This window comes from Schistosoma mansoni (genome assembly GCF_000237925.1).
Source record: "Schistosoma mansoni, WGS project CABG00000000 data, supercontig 0230, strain Puerto Rico, whole genome shotgun sequence".
Classification (NCBI taxonomy): Eukaryota; Metazoa; Platyhelminthes; class Trematoda; order Strigeidida; family Schistosomatidae; genus Schistosoma; species Schistosoma mansoni.
This window is the reverse complement of record NW_017386096.1, coordinates 257,601-278,485: the sequence shown is the minus strand read 5'-3', so window position 1 is coordinate 278,485 and position 20,885 is coordinate 257,601. Positions and strand designations below refer to the sequence as shown.

The following is a 20,885-nucleotide window of genomic DNA, read 5'->3' as shown; positions in this document are numbered from 1 at the left end:
GAAATTTCAGGGTCTCTGTCACTTTTCAGTATCATTGGGCAGTTGGGTTACTGAAGATTGACGAGATCGACGATCTCTGTGACAGCTAAGGACAACAACAGCGTTTCAGTCAATTAGTCGCCCAGGAGTGGGCCATGCAGAGGTGATCTCTCTGAAACATGCGTACTCAATATTACTAATATATTACGGTAAAATCAGTCCTTTGTGTTATAATGTCACAAGAGCTCATATTGAGTCATAATCTCAACTCTATAAAATTACCAAAATCTCCACCAAACCCCTTCTGAGAATGAATCCGTTAAGAAGTAACGTAGAATATGGAGTGTGTGTGTGTGTATGTATGTATCGGTTCGAGCTTATCACACGACAAATCATTACATCAAGATAAAATTATCGAGATAAAATGCCGGATTATTATTATTAGGTAGGTAGGTAGGTAGTAGATGGTAGTAGAAGTAGGAAGTATTTGGCGAAGATGATATGACTTGAGAAGACAGAATGAATGAATAGAATAAAAAGTCAGTCAGTCAGTCAGATACAACGTATGTACGTATGTACATCAGTTCGAATAGCCATATCACATTACCACAGAGATGCAGTTGTCGATTCAAATCCCATAATGGTAGAAGTAGTAAGAGTATAAGCATTAATGTGAAAGATTAGGGTTTGAAAATGTATAATCCAGTGAAATAAATTTGGAAGCCCCCGAATGCCCTGGGACGGCCGAGAGTGGAGAGAGTCCACTCTCCCTCTCCAAATGCTCTCACATGGCCACACCTTTATAGCCTGTGTCAGGGAAGTCCTACTCACTATCTTCTCATAATGGTATTACTGTTGTTTACGAGACTGAGAGGACGAAAGCGAATGTCCGGCGCTTTAATCGGGTTGGTGGACACGGAAAGTCCACCTAGGGGAGTTGGAAAATCCTCATTCCAAAAAAATGGTGCACGTGGGTTCAAGTATCCTGAAGAACAAATGGCGTATGAATCAATCGTTGGTCAGCGTCTACCATGGGACTGCATCTCCTCACGATGCTCCACTGCCTTGTGGATCAGACCTTTCGGTCGAATGTAATGCAGGTACAAATCTTATTTTAAATTCATCAGTTAACACATTTGACTATGTGCAACGACAGCATGATGATGATGATGATGATGTATAAGTTGCAGTTACAAAGCGTCTAATTGTTAAACGCGTAGCTAAGCACCATCGTGAACAGTTATTTAAAAGGAAATATGAACAGATGAATCAGTAAACAAATGATCAATTCTGGTTACGTGCGGCCAAGAGGATGATCATTTTTCAAGAACACTTTTGAGGTTAAAGCAGATTTGGATCAGAAATTCATATAACATTGAAGTCATCACAATTCATTTAACATAAATATGATTGATATGTGTGTGTGTGTGAAAAGAGACATGTTCAATCTCTTATTCGACCGTGGTCTTAATACCAACTTCTAACTTCACAAATCGTTATTGCCAATGGCTGATATTAAAACGACTGTGGCACTTTTCCTGCTGGATTGTAATTTATGCTCGAACCAATGAGATTTAAGATAGCAATTGAGTCGCTTTCCACAATAATCACAAACATACACAAGTATTTCAATAAAGTTGGATTCACCAAGTCTATCAGGATTCTTGGTACTTATATGGTTGCATCACAGTACTGAGCTGTACTGTTCAGGTCGTGTAAAAGCCTGGAACATGTCTAGTTTATCTGAAAACTAATGCAAATTTACCCTCTCGGAAGGTAGATTTTTGATGGTGAAGTGAAGCAATGGTTTAAAGGTTAGTAAGATCGACTACTCGCACCTGAGTCCCAGGTCCGAAATCTGACTCACCTACTTTAGTCTAAGGCAACTGATTAGTATCTTGGGGTGTGCCTTGTATCTAAGTACATATACTGAAGATCCTTAATATCAACAAGATATAAACTTACAAATACTAGAATGATTTTAAGAACTTCCATCGGAATATAAGAACGCATGTGTCTAGACTCATCTAATATTCTTTCTTAGAATAGTTAGGAGCATCAGTATGGTACAATACTACAGAGTAATGATTGGTTGACAACAACAAAAAATCAGCTGATCACATTGGTATATCAATAATAGACCAGACTTTCAAATTATATCAACTAATAGTATCATATGATTTTCAAGGACAATAATATACATTCATTTTTTGATCAATCAAATTGACTTACCATAAAATAATAAGAAAAATATAACACCCAATTGATATAATGAATGACCTATGATATTTTTAGCCATTTGTCTACTGATCAATGGTTGAGTACGTCCATATGGTGCACGATCTAATAATTCCACTGATGGTTGTTCTGTAGCCAATGCTAAACTAGCCAATGTATCCATAATTAAATTGACCCATAACATTTGTATAGCTTTCAATGGACTATCCTACATAGATGATTACAAATAGTTTTTGGAAGCGGCAGGGAACACAGGGAGAGGGATTAAGGACAAAAGAATATACAATAGACAGATCAGTATAATAGATTGAAAAAGATATAGAATCAGACAAAACAACAGAACAATTGGGGAAATAGATGTTCATAAGTAAAAAGAACGTCCTTTTTAGTGAATCTAGATTCATTGAGCTGCATAGAAATTAATAATAAAGCGTTATCTGTTATCTTCCTCAACAAAATAGCAACAGAATACAAAGTGAGTTGAGCGCGAAGTATAACATAACCAAACAACCTTGAGGATTAAACTCATTTTAGCCAATCTGAAGATGTCAACGATATTTGAATGGTTAATTATGCTAGGGATTAAGATCGAGATAGGTTTATGTATTATAACTGATGTTAGTTCATGATGAAGATCTTAGCTTTAACCGATAATTCTGATTCTGAATACTAATTAATAACCATATTTTCACGTGTGGATTATGAACTTGAAGAAGCTTTCTCGTTCCCCAATTGGTTCGGCTCCATACTTTACATTAAACCAAGGTGGTTTTATTTTTCATCTTCAAGTGCATGAACCCTCATTCCAAAACAATGGTGCACATAGGCTCCAGTATCCTGAAGGAACAAACGTCGTATGAATCAGTTGTTGGTCACCGGCTACCATGGGACTGCATCTCCTCACGATGCTCCACTGCCTTGTGGATCAGATCTTTAGGTCAAAGGCTCCAGGTGTGGCCCCTTAAGAAAACCACTTGCTTTAGTTTTGGCACCTGGGCAGTATCAAAGCCTTCACACAAATCGAATGAGATTTATGTGGCGCATATGTATCTGGTGCTCCTTTTGTACCAATATTTATGTGCTTAAATAAATAAATTACCACACATGATATCTTCTGTATACTTAGGACTCAATTTCTGTCAAACCATTCGTTTTAACATTGACGAATATTCGTATAAACGAAACAATTTGTGATTGAATCAAAAATTGACTGAAACCATCATTAATTGATATCATCACTTTACCTTAATAAGCTATAAGTACAACAGCAGAACTTCAAGGAGTCCTAGAACTATACAGCATAAAAGTATTCTACGTAAAAAAAACTGATATACTGCCTTCTCACAGTGGCGGGAGTGTTGTTTACGAGATTGGGAGGACGAAAAGCGAATGTCCAACGCTTTAACTGGGTTGGTGGATACGGAAGACCCACCTAGGGTAGTTGAAAAACCCTGATTCCAAACCAATGGTGCACATGGGCTCCAGTATCCTGAACTTCAAGGAGTCCTAGAACTATACAGCATAAAATTATTCTACGTAAAACAACTAATATACTCTTCAAGATATCTTAGTTGTAGGATTAAAAATAAGACTCCAGTTACATTTGTACTATTCAGATTAATTGAAGTCGTCCCACTAACTGATTTTAAATCAATTAATGGAGTAGGGGTTAAATATAAAACCGGAAAACAAGACCAGTCAATACATACCACCTAGTAGTAATTCTTTGAAGTGTATTTAAAAATGGTTTTTTCTTTACATATGAGGAAAAGAAAGTTTCATCAAAGTAGCAAGACAGAATCTAAAAATTAGGTACTTTACGTTGAGTTACTTAAGCCATAAACAATGAATTGGACTGATATTAAATGAAAGAAAACAGATTGCTTATTGTAAGGACGGCTCGTTGGTAAACTCTAGGAAGCCTTAAGAAGCCCAGAAAGAGCCGGACATATTCCATCCAATCACTGCTACGGGAATATTCTAGAATGTCGACGTGTAGCTTCCCCATTGGATGGATAAGAATGACCCCTATGTGCCTATTGGTTGACCGAAATGATGATTTACATTCAGCCAATAACTATAAATACATGAGATTTCTGTACTATATTTTGACACTGTTTTGGGGAATAAAAGTTCCTACTTACTAGTCTTCTGTCTTCTATCTTGCGACGTTGCGGGTTCTATAGTTCAAGTAGACTAGTAGTACGCAGCATAGTAAGAACCAAAGCTCTAGATATAACACTTATATTTCTTATCTATGAAACATGATCATTTTGAAATGGTAGCAGAGGTAAGTAGTACTAATATTAAATGCCCATCTAGAATCTTAGTATAATTGGTAGATTATTAGTATAGGGTTTCGTAAAGATTGTAGAATTTTCGTAGTTCAAATCATAAACTAATCTTAGCTTGAATACTAGTAAAAACCAGGAAGCATTGAATAGCTGTCTCTTCCCTGGATCAAACTCCTTAGCAGTGTTTATTCACAACTATGCCTCAAGATCCAATTCTTGAGGTTCTGGTGAGAAGCCATGACCAATGAAATTCAACCATATCGGATATGAGACAGTTATCTATCACAGACAATGGAAGGTCATGAAATGTTATGAATTGATTGATGTTAAATATGTATAAGGTTGAATACCAGCCTAGGGGTTTGCAGTTTAAACATTTGTATGTAAGACCAGATGTCCTGCATCAAATTCCCTGTCACAACTTTAACTTACATCTAAAAAGCATGCTCCAGCGAATGCAACAATAATTGCTACACAATTTACAGTTAATTGAAATTGTAAAAATTTTGTAATTGAATCATATACATTACGACCCCACATAACAGCTTTAACAATACTTGAAAAATTATCATCTGTCAATATAATATCAGATGCTTCTTTTGCTACATCTGTACCAGCTATACCCATTGCAAAACCAACATCTGCACGTTTCAATGCTGGACCATCATTTGTACCATCACCAGTAACAGCGACTACTTGACGTGATGGCGCTGCACGACTGTTAATTATTCCACTGACTAATGTGTATTTATCCTATTAAAGAAACAGATATATCTTTCATTAACAACAACTGATTAAAAATAAAATAAAATGTATTCATAACCAATAACTTATTGTTAAACAAACTATGAACAATCGAATAATTTGTAGGATCCAAATAAATTTACCATCATTGGTTTGATCTATGATTCGACTAGCCTAATTGATAACGTCTCCGATTGAGAAGTTAAATCATATAAGTTCAAAGTTTCACACTGGGCGTCAGTTCCTTAGAAATTACAGATATATCTTGCTGATGAGTGCCGACTAGCAAGAAGCTTAGAACAAGAATGATCATATGTTGATTACGTTCAATCGTTCAATATCAACCCTATTTGAAAACATTTTATCAACCAAATGTAAACCTGTCTATAATTACAAATAGTAGTCTTATTACGAACCAAGGTCTTCTCAAAAACTTTGAAACTGATTTGAATGCTCGAAACGAAATAGAAAAACTTAGAATGAAGAGGAATAATGCAAAATATATAATAATGTTTAAGTTTGGTTTGTAACGTGAGTGACTAGTCATGGTGAATGGAGGAAGGTGGTGAAGTCATAGTTACGGATAATCATAATAATAACAAATGTTTTTCCAACCATAAAGGTGAATGGCTGGAGCTGTCCACATATTTATAAACTTCACTGAACTTAATAGAAAGGAAGGCCTAACTGTCGGTTAAATATGGACCATTTATCAAAATATCCATAGACTTAATCCTATTCATACCTCACATCACTAACAGACATACAAATGACCAGTCGAGTTAAACCATATCGGGTGTGGGGGAGCTATCCACCGAAGATAATCAGAGATGGTCGTGGATTGATTGAAGTTAGACATTAACATAGTTGGATCCCAACTCAGTAGTCTAGGGGTTAGGCGTCCGAGCTCGAGACCGATAGTCTTTGGTTCAGTTCTCACTTGCGGGGTCACGGACTTGCACTGACGAGGATTCTCATGCTAGGATGAAATGGTCGTTCGATGTTGAAGGTTTTCAACGAAAGTCCGTTGATTCATGTTATTATCTAATTGAATCCTTATGTTGACTTAGTGTGAATACTATACAGAGTTATGATACCAAAATCTCAAATACTTCTGGAGACAGGATTTGTCATTTTATTTTTTCTTCTTGTAATTACATTGTGTAAGATATTGTAATTGGCGTGTTGCCATTATGTATCGGAAGCAACTAATAAGTGGGAAGCGAAGAAGTGAATTACATTCTCGTTTTGGTTAACTAGAAGTAATACACGACAGAAACGAATTCGTAATAAGAGTTTAATTGTCTACTTTTTTTTTTCAGTTCAATAAAGAAATTAACCATTGGACTGAACCATGTAGGTAGGTGTAGATTACTTCTTTGTGGTTCCCATGATTAACATAACCAATAGCTATAAACTTTAAGTTATATTTTTCAAAATCGTTCTCAATAGTTCACATGCATTCACTATTTATCTTCCCGATTTTCTGAATTCCTTGTGAATTATTTTGATTTCGTTTCACTAATCCATATTTCCTCCTTGAATCGTATCTTCGATGATTAATTATTTCTATCACCACGAATACTATTAATAACTCTACTATACTGGAATTCGCCTTGAAACTTGAACTGATATATCCATATTCCGGGTTCTACTTTGCGTTTCACTAATGGACTGACATTTTTTTATTAATTAAATGATAAATTTAGTTGGACCATTTCAACTTGATTCAATATTAATGATTAATAGAGAGAATATAGTTGAAAGCGTGAGTCAATTGAAGCTAGACCATCATGGAAAACCTGCAAGCACTGATAATAATAATAATCTTATGCCCACTAGTGACTGACTTCGAGAAGTAAATCCAGGAGTTCTAGTGAGAAGCAGTGACCAGTAGATTTCAAACCACGTCTGCTGTGAGTTGAGAACTCACTGAAGACAATTGGTGAACGGTTGCTCAACTTCGTGGGTCACTTGAAGTTAGACATTAACACCGTTGGATGCCGGCTGGCTCAGTGGTCTATCAGTTAAGTGCTCTGGCGTGAGACTGGTAAGTTCTGGGTTCGAATCTCGCGAGTGCGGGATTGTGGATGAGCACTGCTGAGGAGTCCCATACTAGGACGAAACGGCCATCCAGTGCTTCCAAGTTTTCGATGGTGGTCTAGCTTCAATTGACTCACGCTTTCAACTATGAAAATACTGAAATCTCCACAAAACCCCTTCTGATAAAAAAGAGAGAATATAATTCGTTCATAATCAATATATATATTCTAGATAAAGTGTGAACCCTTAAAAAGAACAATGAGAAACATTAGTGTACATTTTTCATCCACCCTGTTAATTTTAGTTACTAACTAAATGTTTATTTTATACAGTAATGATATTAGTAGTATATACTAATGTGTTGAAATATAAACCCATTTATATACACATACATGATATTACTGATTTAAGTAGAATGTCAATGAATGATTGAAATAATGAGTTGTGTGTTTTTTTTTAAATTTTTTTCAAAACCGAAATTTGTATGTCTTAAAATTAGACTGATATTAATATCATTGTATCTATTTTATCAATCCGTTACATCTACCTACTTATCATTTAATCACCATGGTTAATAGTATTGGTAATAGTTATAATAATAATCAAAAGGGTAAGTGTTATAGTAGTATACATTGTGTATTCGTTTATTCAACTGTTTATATTCATTTAAATGTGTAAATAATACAATGTTGTATTACAATGTAAATATCAGTTCGTTGAGTTGTTGTTGTTGATCCAGTTTTCAGAATGGATCGTAACGATAAGTAAATTTATGATGATAACAAATAAGCGTGTGTACACACACATAGATATGTGTACATAAATTCGGGTAGGTAGGTAATCGTTATATTTAACACATAAACATACAATGTGAAGATATAATTATCGTGTTTACAGTAATTGACTGAAATAGGTTTCAAGTTTTAGATTCCGCTTAAACAATTGAATTATAAGCAAAGATGTATAGTGGCTAGCAGTGGAATCCACTTTCACGCGCGTTTCGCCCTATTCGGGACTCCTCAGCTGGATGTACATGCCACATCTCAGAGTTGACGATCATTCTGGGACTCGAACCCAGTACCCTCGCTTCAAACGCCATCGTGTTATCCACTTAACTACTGAGTTCTGATAGCCACTTGCTTGTGCAATGGGGTGAAGTTTGAATTCACTTAGTATTGTTTGTTTGAATCTTCCCATTGATGTTTTTAGGACTGCAACTGGTCAGTGTCTTATTGGCACATGTGCATACTGTGCGTATTGCCTCGATATAGCCTTACTTCACAAGCATTATAAGCGAAAGGCACTGGGTTCGAGTCCCAGGGTGAACATCAACTCTGAGATACAGGTACATCCAGCTGACGAGTCCCAAATAGAACGAAACACGCGTCAAACTGGATTCCACTGCTAGCCACTATCTATCTTTGCTTACAATGCTTATGAATTAAGGCCATATCTATGCAATACGCACAGTGTGCATATATGCGAATAAGAGACTGATCAGTTGTAGTCCTAAACATCAATGGGAAGATTCAAACAAACAATACTAAGTGAATTAAATTCTAAATTTAGTTAAAAGAGCATAGTGAATATTGGTTTAATTTGTAGGTTGTATTCAGTACAGATGGATTTTAGTTAGTAGATTATCACTCAATTATGTTGGGAATTGATTGAAATCGATGTTGTATCATTAGACATCGATTCAGTGTTTCTAATGGTTAGGTGTTTAGCCAGTGAATACAGTGGTTTTGAGTGTTGTTAGAGGTATGAGGACAGTTATCACTTCCCGGTTGCCCATACCGTAGAAGGGTTCTTCTAGAGGTACCTGAAAAGAAAATTGGATTAGAAGTGGTCTTAATGACCTGAGAACGTGACCGCAGTGCCCAAGGGACAATTGCTTGAGGTCGGTCACGCACGGTCTTTTTGTGGGTAGTTTTTGTGTTAGCTCCGTAATTGTTGGGACCTTATCGCCGGAGACGGAAATCCATGGGATAAGGCGAGGTGTGCATTTTTAGGGTCGACCTTTTCTAATCCCACACCTCCTTGTGGGATGGCAGCATCGCTGTTATGCTGGTTGTCTGAAGAAAACACCTTACTACCGTCACACCTCTGTACAGTCAGCAGTACGACTTCGCCTTCGGACCTTCGGTTTGCTGCTTTTAGTCTTACCGCTCTTCAACCGACCTGCCTGGCATGGTAGGACCTTGAGGAACGATTGTTCCAGCCAGTATAGCCCGATTACTTCATCATGATAGGCAATCCCGACCATCATGTCAAGGTAGCAGCAACGGTTGGGGGTTAGATGTTCGCTACGAGATCATGTTTATTATCGTATCTTTGTGCATTACACAAACACATACTCATGTAGGTAACATTACCAAGTTTTGATTTGATAATTTTGAATAAATTGAACATTGGGTAGATTGTGATAAAGGGATAATATATTTGTCATCTTCTGAAATCTTGACCCATGCCAAAGAACATATTAGGTAAACAAAGAAACCTCCTCATAATCCAGTAGATCTGGATTCACGCCATTTTCAACAATCATCAAATTGATTTCAAAAACATCAAAATATTACAAAAACGCTTTTCCAATTACAAAGAAAGGAAAGTAACTGAAGTGTTCCAAATAATGCTTAATCCTACTGCTCTCAATATAAAAGAAGGCCTTACCATACATCTTAATTGGACTATCTATCCTAGTCACCTAGTCTGATATTATTTACAATTTCACACCATTACATTACAAATTAAACTCCATCCTTTGTCATGATAAAGGTCACATATTTTTCATCATCAACAGTGTATACGTACACACACACACACACACAACTTTACATACATGTTGCTTATGAATCACCTTGACCGAAATGACATAACATTGATTTATTCAGACCTGTTTTTTGATTGATCGCACCTAATATTGTTCCGTTGTACTATTTAAACTTGGATTAATGTGAATTTGGTTAATTATTCTCTGAAGAAGTGGCTTACATTGAGTGACGAAACGTCAGGAAGTCTAATTTTTCTACTCATTGGGATATTATAAATATATACTATTTATTTACCTAACAATCAATAATTTGAAATGACAAGTTCTGCCAAAGGTAAACAAACAAGAAAAAAAAGTCAGATAACCAAGGAAGAAAGAGACAAACAGAGGTGTATATGTGAGGGAGTGAATGAGCAAGAGGAAGAATTATCATTTATTTACACAACAAAAAATAGTGAATAATTATTTGATATAGAAAAGAAAGATTGTGGTTAGTAATAGAATCCATGATGCGCGATTTATTCTATTTAAGGCTCGTCAGCTCGATGTACCTGTATCCTAGAGTTGATATTCACTCTGGGATTCGAACCCAGTACCTTCTGTTTCAAACGTTTAACGAGTTGTTTATTTGACTATTGAATTAAGAGACTCATATCTGTTCTATATGAACTTGTTACAAAACAATCAGCACAGGATGCATACACGCCAATTAAGACTAACCGAAATTAGGTCAATATATCAACAAAGGGATGATAATCGAGAAACAAACCATTACAAAATTAGATTAGAATAGTTAGTTTAATCAGATCAACTCGATTCTTTATTCTACACATAAACTGCGTGGAATTCATTTCGTTACTTACTTACGCCTGTTACTCCCAATGGAGAATAGGCCGCCGACCAGCATTCTCCAACCCACTCTGTCCTGGGCCTTCCTTTCTAATTCTATCCAATTTTTGTTCATTCTTCTCATGTCTGTCTCTATTTCTCGGCGTAATGTGTTCTTTGGTCTTCCTCTTCTCCTTTGACCTTCAGGATTTCATGTGAGGGCTTGCCTTGTGACGTAGTTGGGTGATTTCCTCAATGTGTGTTCTATCCACTTCCAGCGCTTCCACCTGATTTCTTCCTCCGCTTGAATCTGGTTTGTTCTCTCCCACAGTAGAATGTTGCTGATAGTGTCTGGCCAACGGATCTGAAGTATCTTGAGTAGACAACTGTTGATAAACACCTGTATCTTCTGGATGATGGCTTTCGTAGTTCTCCACGTCTCTACCTTATACAGTAGAACTGTCTTGACATTTGTATTGAAAATTCTGATCTTGGTGTTCGTTGACAATTGTTTTGAGTTCCAGATGTTCTTCAGTTGTAAATATGCTGCTCTTGCTTTGCCGATCCGCGCCCTCACATCTGCATCTGATCCATCGTGTTTATCGATGATGCTGCCCAGATATGTAAAGGTTTTCACAACCCCCCAAAAAAATTATTCAATACAATTTCGTGCCTGTCTTTGAGAATATTCATGACGATGATGATGATGTGGTTACTGATGTATTTATCAGTTTGCTAACGTTGAATAAACTTTGTTTCATTACTAACATCCATATTTAGACCCATTTTTTTTTAGCTTAATCAATATGTACAACTTGTATTCTCTTGACAGGCACCAACAGATAATACACACACACACACATCCATACACATATAGGAGATACATCGTTACCTTCTTTTTCCTTCTTGTGAAAGAATATACAACTTAAGGTAAATAAGTAAGTCCTTTCATGTCTTATCTCATTTCTATAAGAAACCAAATTTAACAGAACATATCAATGATCTAGTTTTGTTTTATAGGACAGGAATATTACTATATTTTCCCTATTCATTTAATAGATAACAAACTGTCATCCTGAAATATGATTCATTGATTTATGAATACGTGTTGCTATGCACACATACACAAACACAAACACAAGAGAAATCAACAGACAAACACACACACACAGAGAAACAGCTGTACTAGTTGTATCAACTGATAACAAACATATCACAGGATTGAAATCTTATCGGTACTACGACATACTACATTCAGGGAAAAAAAGAATACTATTAAAGAAGTAAACACACAGAAAACATTTCCACAATTCCAAACTGATAATTACCACGTGCTCACTAATGACTGGCTTTAAGGGGTGATACTCGGAGTTCTAGTGAGAAGCTGTGATCAGTGAAGTTAATCCATGTCAAGTAGAGGCAGGTATCTACCTTAGAGAGTGGAAGATAGTCGCACAATTTCGTGAACTGGTTGAAGTTAGACATTAACATCGTCGTATGCTGGCTTAGTGGTCTAGAGGTTAAGTGTTCGTGAGAGAGTCTGAAGGCCTAGGATCCGAATCCCATGTGCGGGATCGTGGATGCGCAATATATTTTAAAGTGAATTTTACAATAATGTATGTCAAGTGAACTGTTTTGATTTAATTTTACTAAATTCTTTTGTAATTCAGTCAACTACTACTCTTCAATTAGAAGATAAATTGTCAGGGTTGAAACAAAAATCAGAAATACAACTGAAGGATATGAACGATGGACTTTTAGTTGAAGTGATTTTATGGAGATCAGTTTCAGTTGTAAATTGAATTCATCCCAGACTGATCTCAATCGTGGTATCATTGAAAAATGGAGAAAATTTACAAGTCTCTCAGAGAATGAATAGTTGTTAGAAACTAAGGTTTTTTTTCGCAATTCATCAGGTACACATTCGTAAATTTAAGCCCGAACCGTAATCTAAGTATGAGGGCTTGTGATACTATCCAGCTACCCAACATAGAAGTAGATGGAACCAGGTTTGAACCTAGGACTAACTGACTGGAAGCTGAATGCTACAGTTTCACCTTTTCAAGCAATGTTGCCCAATGAAGGACAATATAGCTCAACAGTCGTCTAATCCAGTTGGTAAGAACTGTTCCACTAAAACATGTTTAAACCTTACCAGTCACAATCTCAATGCATTGATTATCACATTGATTATTGATAATGTGAAACTCATGCCTGTTTGTCATATAACTCAATACACTCATCATTGAACCATGCATTAATTACATAGAGGTTTGTAACATTACCTGGACATCATCATTCAAAGTGAAGTAGACGGACAAAGATTTGAAAGTACAACTCAATAATTGAAATTTAAGTGGCGCAATACCAATTTATTTAAACACATAAATACTGGTGCAAGGAGGCACCAGATATATATGCGCCACACAAATCTCATTTGATTTGTGTGAGGGCTGTGATACTGCTCAGATGCCCAAACTGAAGTAGGTAGTTTTCTTAGGGGGCCACACCTGGTTTGTAACATTACCTGGCCATTATCATCCAAAGTGAAGTAGACGGACAAAGATTTGAAAGTACAATTCAATATTTGAAATTTAAGTGGTGTAATACCTAAAACAATCGATTCTCTATTTTCTAGACATGTATGCAAGACTTCAAATCCCCCACGGGGGGAGGGATTCCAAACAAACCGTGATTCATCGATGATCGGTACCTAAATTCATTAACTTTAATACATAGCCACAAGGATAACAGTATGGAGTGTGTGTGCATTGAGGTAAAATCATCTCTCTGATTAATATTTAAGATATTATTATAACTGAACAATTAAAATAATCTATTCTTGTCAGTAAGATGTCAATTATATAATGGTATTGGATTCTCTCTGTGATAGGTTGTTCACAGTTACGAATATTTCATTAACGCCCTGCACAACGTTATCAGCCATTAGAGAACGTGAAATCAAAAGACAACATTCACTTTAGTCATCAGTCAGTCAGTCAGTCGAAAGCGATGTAAAACCAGGTACATATGTACATAAGTTCAAGTTGTCATACCACATTAACACAATGAAATGAAATAGTCAGGGTAAATATCAGTATAGTATATCAGTATAATAGTATTCGTGGTAATAGTATTGATTAATTATCGAAGATACGATTCAAGGAGGAAATATGGATTGGTAAAATAAAACGAAAATCATTAGTGAGGAATTCAGAAAGTTGTGAAGACAAAGAGTGAGTGCATGTGAGCTGTTGAGAACGATTTTGAGAAATATAACTTGAAGTTTATAGCTATTGGTTATGTTAATCATGGGAACCACAAAGAAGTAATCTACACCTACCTACATAGTTCATTCCAATGGTTAATGTCTTCACGGACTGATGCCATGGTTTGATTTGGACGCCATTTTTTTCCAGCCAACTCTATATCAGTCATGATTGGACGTCAAGGTAGTGAGTGGATAAGCAAATGTAAAACATATCTTAATCATCTCAGTTAATAAAGATTCACCGAATCGTTAATTGATTAACCACACTTATCTAGTAATCTGCATCTAGCTTCAGAATTTCTAACTCGATGGTTTCAAGATATACGAACAACACTTCGAATATGCCTACGACCGAATACTCGTAACCTACGAATATCTTCTACTTTTAAGGGACGTGTTTCACAGCAATAAATTCAGACATTTTCGTGACATATACTTGAAAGAAAGAACTCACCTGAGGTGAAGATCTAGCCAATACTCTTAAATTAATCCATACTTGATCAAATAAATCTTGTCTAACTTTACCAGTTGCTTTATCACGAATACGTCGATTAAATTCTTTACCTTCAATAACAAGAAAATTTTCACCTGGTTGTATAATACCACATTTCATTGCAATTGATCGTGCTGTATTTACATTATCACCAGTTACCATACGTACAGTAATACCAGCTTTTTGACATTGACGTATAGCAGCTGGTACTTCTGGTCGAACTGGATCTTCAATTCCAATAATACCTAATAAAGTAAGACCTTCTAATAAGTGTTCTTCATCATCCCAATTTGGTTCACTTTGTACAATCATATCATTTGGACTTTTGGAATTCGTAGCTACATTCAATATAGATGACAAATATAATTAAACAAGAGTCAATACTAACAAAAAAATATATAACAATGGAGGAGAAAAAACAGCTAAAAGCCATGTAGACAGGTGAAGATAAATGGGTTATTTATTTTTTTAAGCAAACAAACGATGGTACAAGGAGGCACCAAACATATATGAACCATACAAATCATTCGATTTGTGTGAGGGCGACAATACTACCTGGGTGCCCAAACCAAAGCAGATGGTCTCCGTAGGGTGACACTGCTCGATCCTTTCATCTACAGGTCTAAATCATAAGGCAGTGAAGAAAAGTTAGGAGATGAAGTCTCATGGTGGCCATTGACCAACAACATGTTCATACGCCATATGTTCCTTCGAAAACGTGGAGCTCATATGCACTGTTGGTTTGGAATCAAGGTTTTCCTAGGTGAATTCTACGTGTCAATCAGCTCGGTTAAAGCGCCGGACATTCACTTTTCGTCCCCTCAATTACGTAGACAACACCCCCGTTGCGAGAATGCAATGAGTAGGACTTTCCTGTCGGTGGTTGTATACGCGTGACCATGTGAGAGCGTTTCGAGAGGGAGAGCAGACACTTCTCACTCTCGTCCATACCGGGTACATTTGAGGTGTCCGCGTAATTATCGTAGCCAATATATAGAGACATTGATTGACATGGGTTAGAATTGATCACAATGATGTAGGTTCATTCTTTTTTAACGTTGTCTCAAACTTTTCATTTTTAAAATTTATTCTACCTTCTCGAATCATTTTGACTATGCCGAATGTTTCCTACTACTACTGTAATGAATGAAGACTTAGTGGAGATAACCAATTTACTATTCAGTGCAAGATTACAAAATGCCTTCGTAAAATATGAAAACCATACATTAAATACATCATTTGCACATCTTCTATCAGTTGTCTCTTACAAAATTCATCGTTCCTTTATTCCTGTTGTTAATTTGATTGCTTTTAGCTTTCTCTCATCGCTTCATTTCAATCTTCTCAATCTTGTGCGCTCAGGCAATCCACTTCCAATTGGTGTTACATACTACTTATATTTACCCACATAAGTAGTATACACCACAATCTTTCCTACTGCTACTACTAATACTATCACTACTTCACAATTGATTGATCACTGGGTGATGATCAATGTTATGCGTGTCAAGTCCTTCTTAGTGCTGATCGAACGCTATCGATCACTATCACTACTTTCAGTACTCCAGTATTTGTCTTAATAACTTCGCGTTAGTGTGACAACTTGAACCGATGAGCATATCCCTGAATCTATATTGTTTACAAATGATTGAATGTATCAAACTTACCATCTCATAAAAGGAATAACTTATAGGAAGTAGCTAAATTATACCATTTTAGGCAATGATTCAATGAGACAAATCATTTTCGAATATCAATTTCCATTCAGATCTTTATTAATTAAATGATCCGAAAAAAATTCCATTCAATAATTTATTATGTTGTCAATGGGAAAATATGCAAATCAATTCAGTAAAATCCGAAGGATATAAGATAGGATGACGTTCTGAAAAATATGACCAGTTTCTTTTTATATTTAAGTTTTCTCAAAAACTAACGAACAAGAACAATATACGTGTCGGAATACTGAAACACACACACATAAGAGGCAAGAGAGTGCTTACCTATTGTAATTTTTTTATAAGCTATACCAATAGTTCGAAGACCTTCACCTGCCATCGGTTCAATTACTGCTTCAGTTAAACGTTCTTGATCTTGTAAACTGAATGGTCTTGGTCTATTTTGTTCATCCATCATCCATGAACAACTTTTGGGTTGAAGGGTTATAAGAAGATAATTTACATGAATAGTTAGTTATTTTAAGGAAGGTAAGATAGATAACTCAATTATATTAAGAAACCAATAAGAATTACAGGCAAGTGGATATCTACAGATGGACTGTGATTAGTGTCAAAATCTAGAGTGGGTTTTGTCCTATTTTAATAAACAGGACTCAATCACAGTTATGCGTTTCTAAGGAAGTTTGAAGGATGTATTAATGTTCAATAATGAGAAACCTGATATTAAGAACAAATAAAAATTCAAGACAGTAGTTGAAAGGTCAGTCAATCAGTCAGTCAGCTACAACATGGCTCACACCATAAGTTAGTGACTTGAAGAACTGATGCCACGTTTTTGTTTGGCCGCCCTTAACTCTCTTCCAACCATCCACAATACTAGTCAACATAGCGCGTCGTGGTAATCGGTGTTCAGGCACACGTAACACGTCGCCCAACCATCTCAGTCGATGAAGATTCATCACCTCATCAACTGATTTACCATCATTCCCTAATAAACTATGACTAACCTCACTATTACTTACCCGGTGATCTCAGTAGATGCGAGCAATATTTCTAAGGCATCTGTGGTCAAATACTAGTAACTTTCGAGTATCTTCTACTCTTAATGGCCATGTTTCACAGCCGTTAAGTAGAACAGAACGAACTGCTGCGAAGTATACTCGTTTCTTAATTGATAGACGGATATCTTGTCTTTGCCATAGGTGACGTAAGTTGGCTCTAGGGAGATTGCTTTAATCCATCGTTTGTATTCCCTACTCATTGATGTCCATTGGAGTACCATTGGAAACCAAGGACAATCAGACAACTGTTTCTTCTTAATATAGGACTCTTAAGCACTGGGTACCCTCGACCTTACAAGAAATCGGAATCAGGATCTTTAGGTCTCATAGTGCATGGTCAAATATTACAACCACTTGGCAAGTATCCAATGGTACAACCCAATGAATTTCTTATTTACCAACTATTGTTACTCAGTTTCAACAGATTGGCAAACGGTAAAAATAAACCAGATAAATGATCAAAGAACAATCCATTTCCATGTTATAAAAAAGGAAACCTAAAATAATGGTGCAAACAAACAAAGCAATTATCAGAAGGGGTTTTTTGTGGAGATTTAGTATTTTTATAGTTGAAAGCGTGAGTCAATTGAAGCTAGACCACCACCATGGAAAACCTGCAAGCACTGGACGGCCGTTTCGTCCTATTGTAGGACTCCTCAGCAGTACGCATCCACGACCTCGCTTCCAGGTTTTCCCTGGTGGCCTGGCTTTCATTGACTCATGCTTTCAACTATGAAAGAAATCATTGTTTTAAGAGAGAAAAAGGAAAAAAACCCAAGACACAAGCACACAAAAATGTCTTTTAGCATAGATTTATCAAAATATGCCATAGTCATTTTTATTATATACACTATCTATTTAAACAGTAGAAAAAGGTACACACAAGGTAGGTATACACAAAAATCAAAATTGCACTATACACCTAATCAATCAATTCCAATAGACTGACAAGAGAGAAAAAAGATTTGGTCAACTTTATTCATTTATAATTACATAAGAATGTTTAAGTGATAGACACAAAAGGGGTAAGTTTAATGTTAGGGTGATACGAATAATATTTAATATTACATGGATATTTAAGGCAAGCAGTTTATTGCATTCTTTCTGTTCAAATAATGTATGTATGTAAGTGTGTGTGTGTGTTATGTAGAAATGAAGAAGGTCCTATTGTATGAATAAAGTAATGGAAACAGGAATAATTGATGTTAACCATATTGATTTTATACGTTTGTGCATGTGGGTGTTCAGTGAGCGACTGAATAGATGAAATGTTTATTTTATCCACCAAAAAAAACAAACGATTATTCCATCCGAAGGAACTTTATATTCATTGACATTTTAGTGAATTTATAAAGATTGAAAGTTGAATTATTCGCGTGAAATAAGATTTTTCTTAACAGAAAATATTGATTAAATTATTGGATAAAGATGAGGTAATCAAAAATGGGAACTTGACATTTAGACTTTTATCAGATAGGGGGTTTTGTGAAGATTTCGGTATTTTTCATAGTTGAAATCATGAGTCAATTGAACCTAAACCACCATGGAAAACCTGGAAGCTTTGGATGGCCGATTTGTCTTATCGTGGGACTCCTCACAAGTGCGCATTCACGATCTCGCCGCCGCGAGATTCGAACCTAAGACTTATCAGTCTCGCACAGGAGCACTTAACCACAATCTCCTCAAAACCCCTTCTGATTATAATCATATGCCAACTAGTGACTGATTTCAAGATATATGAGAAGTGGAGTTCAAACAACGTCTGTTGTGAGATATCAACTCATTGAAGACAATTGCTGGACGGTTGCTCAAACTTCGTGGATTGGTTGATGTTAGACATTAACACCGTTGGATGTCGGCCGGCTCAGTGATCCGGAGGTTAAGCGCTCGCGCACGAGACTGATAGGTCCTGAGTTCAAATCTCGCGAGACGAGGTCGTGGATGCGCACTGCTGAGTAGTCCCACAATAGGACGAGACGGCTATCTAGTGCTTGCAGGTTTTCCATGGTGGTGGTCTAACTTCAATTGACTCATGATTTCAAGTATCGAATAAAAATGAGATAATCAAAATGGAAACTTAACATTTAGACTTTTAGTCGGTCAAATATGACGAACAGTAGAAATACTTTAAAATATTTTTTTATATGGAATAGATAAACTGTAGTTAGTAGTGGAGTCCAGGAAGCATGTTTGATCCATTTTTGGGTTCATTAGCTGGATGTACTTGGATAACAGAGTTGACATTCACTAAGGGATTCGGACCCAGTACTTTACCCGTTATCTACTTAACCATATTCTATCTATCGTTTATGGACTTGTGAAATGATGGCTAAATAGAGGAAATTCGCGCAGGATGCACATGATCTAAGACTGATCAAACTTTTGTAAATTGCTCAAGATGCTTACAATGATACTGTTAAATATACCAAATCCCTAATTATGTCTTCTAAAATTGCATATAACAGGTGAATCAAAACTTATGTGGCTATATCGCTAAATCCTAACTCTAAACCCTTAATCCTTACCTTTAATGCCTAACTCCGATTAGGACTAATATACGGACCCCTACAAATCTGTTTGGGCTCTTTTAAAAGTTCGAGTATATGGACAATCTTTATATACAAGAACGGATTAATGAGTTGTTTTTCTCAGCTTTACAGACAGAGTAATCTGAAGATATTAATATATTTGTCATTTATGTAAAATCAATTTACGCTTTGTAATATTACAAGTTTTCTTCTCAGCAAGCTATCCAATTCCAAAGACTTTATTCTGAATGACTAAGAACTGGATGGAAATTGGACGCAGTTGTTTTAAGCTTGTCCTAATAATATACTGTCGTCGAATAATTGAGTTGAAGCAGTTTGTCCAAATGTAGTTGGTCGATTATTTACTCTCAAATATTGTAGTTTACACCATAGAACACTGATCTTAGCTAGACATTCACTGAAAACTATTTACCACTGAACTCATTAGCACTAAGCGTTCATTGACCTACCACGGATCGAACCTCAGACCTTCAGGTATCTGGATCATTGAGAACAGACAAGTTCTAACTTTTTTTTTATCAATTCAAGTAACAGTAATATTGATTATCGATAAAGACTGGCAACGTAACACACAGATTATATGTTTATTTCCCTAAGACTCGTCAACTGAGAAGGATTAATTATACATTGACCAGCTCGTTCGTTGGAAAACAGTATCTCGTTTTTTATGACAATCAATCTGGTTACTATGATGGCGAAAAAGTGTAACTCATGTCGCTGTTAGGGAGATCCAGGAAACACCTCGAAAAAACAACCAATAAAAGTCTCCGAAAACACTGAGATGTATCTTATCCAACCAGCATTCAGTACGAGTTTTGCTAGAAACGTCTAGAAACATCTAGTTAGGGTCTTTCTCCAAATTCTAACTGAACAGCTTCCAAAAAACTACCTCAACTAATCACCCGATGGATTAGATATCAAGGAATTCAGTCA

General features: G+C 36.1%; 1 protein-coding gene across 1 annotated transcript in view; it reads right to left on the bottom strand.

Moving 5' to 3' along the window:
- Window positions 1-2,197: 2,197 nt before the first annotated feature.
- Window positions 2,198-20,885, bottom strand: part of Smp_199210 (plasma membrane calcium-transporting atpase,putative) — a gene marked incomplete at its 3' end in the record, with an annotated part of 132,983 nt that continues 114,295 nt past the window's right edge. Inside the window, exons 10-13 of the mRNA XM_018791499.1 lie at window positions 16,667-16,809; window positions 14,625-15,001; window positions 4,944-5,264; window positions 2,198-2,425 (exon numbers count right to left, since the gene is read on the bottom strand). Coding sequence (XP_018647329.1) covers window positions 2,198-2,425; window positions 4,944-5,264; window positions 14,625-15,001; window positions 16,667-16,809 — 1,069 coding nt within the window. The remainder of the gene's footprint in view (window positions 2,426-4,943; window positions 5,265-14,624; window positions 15,002-16,666; window positions 16,810-20,885) is intronic.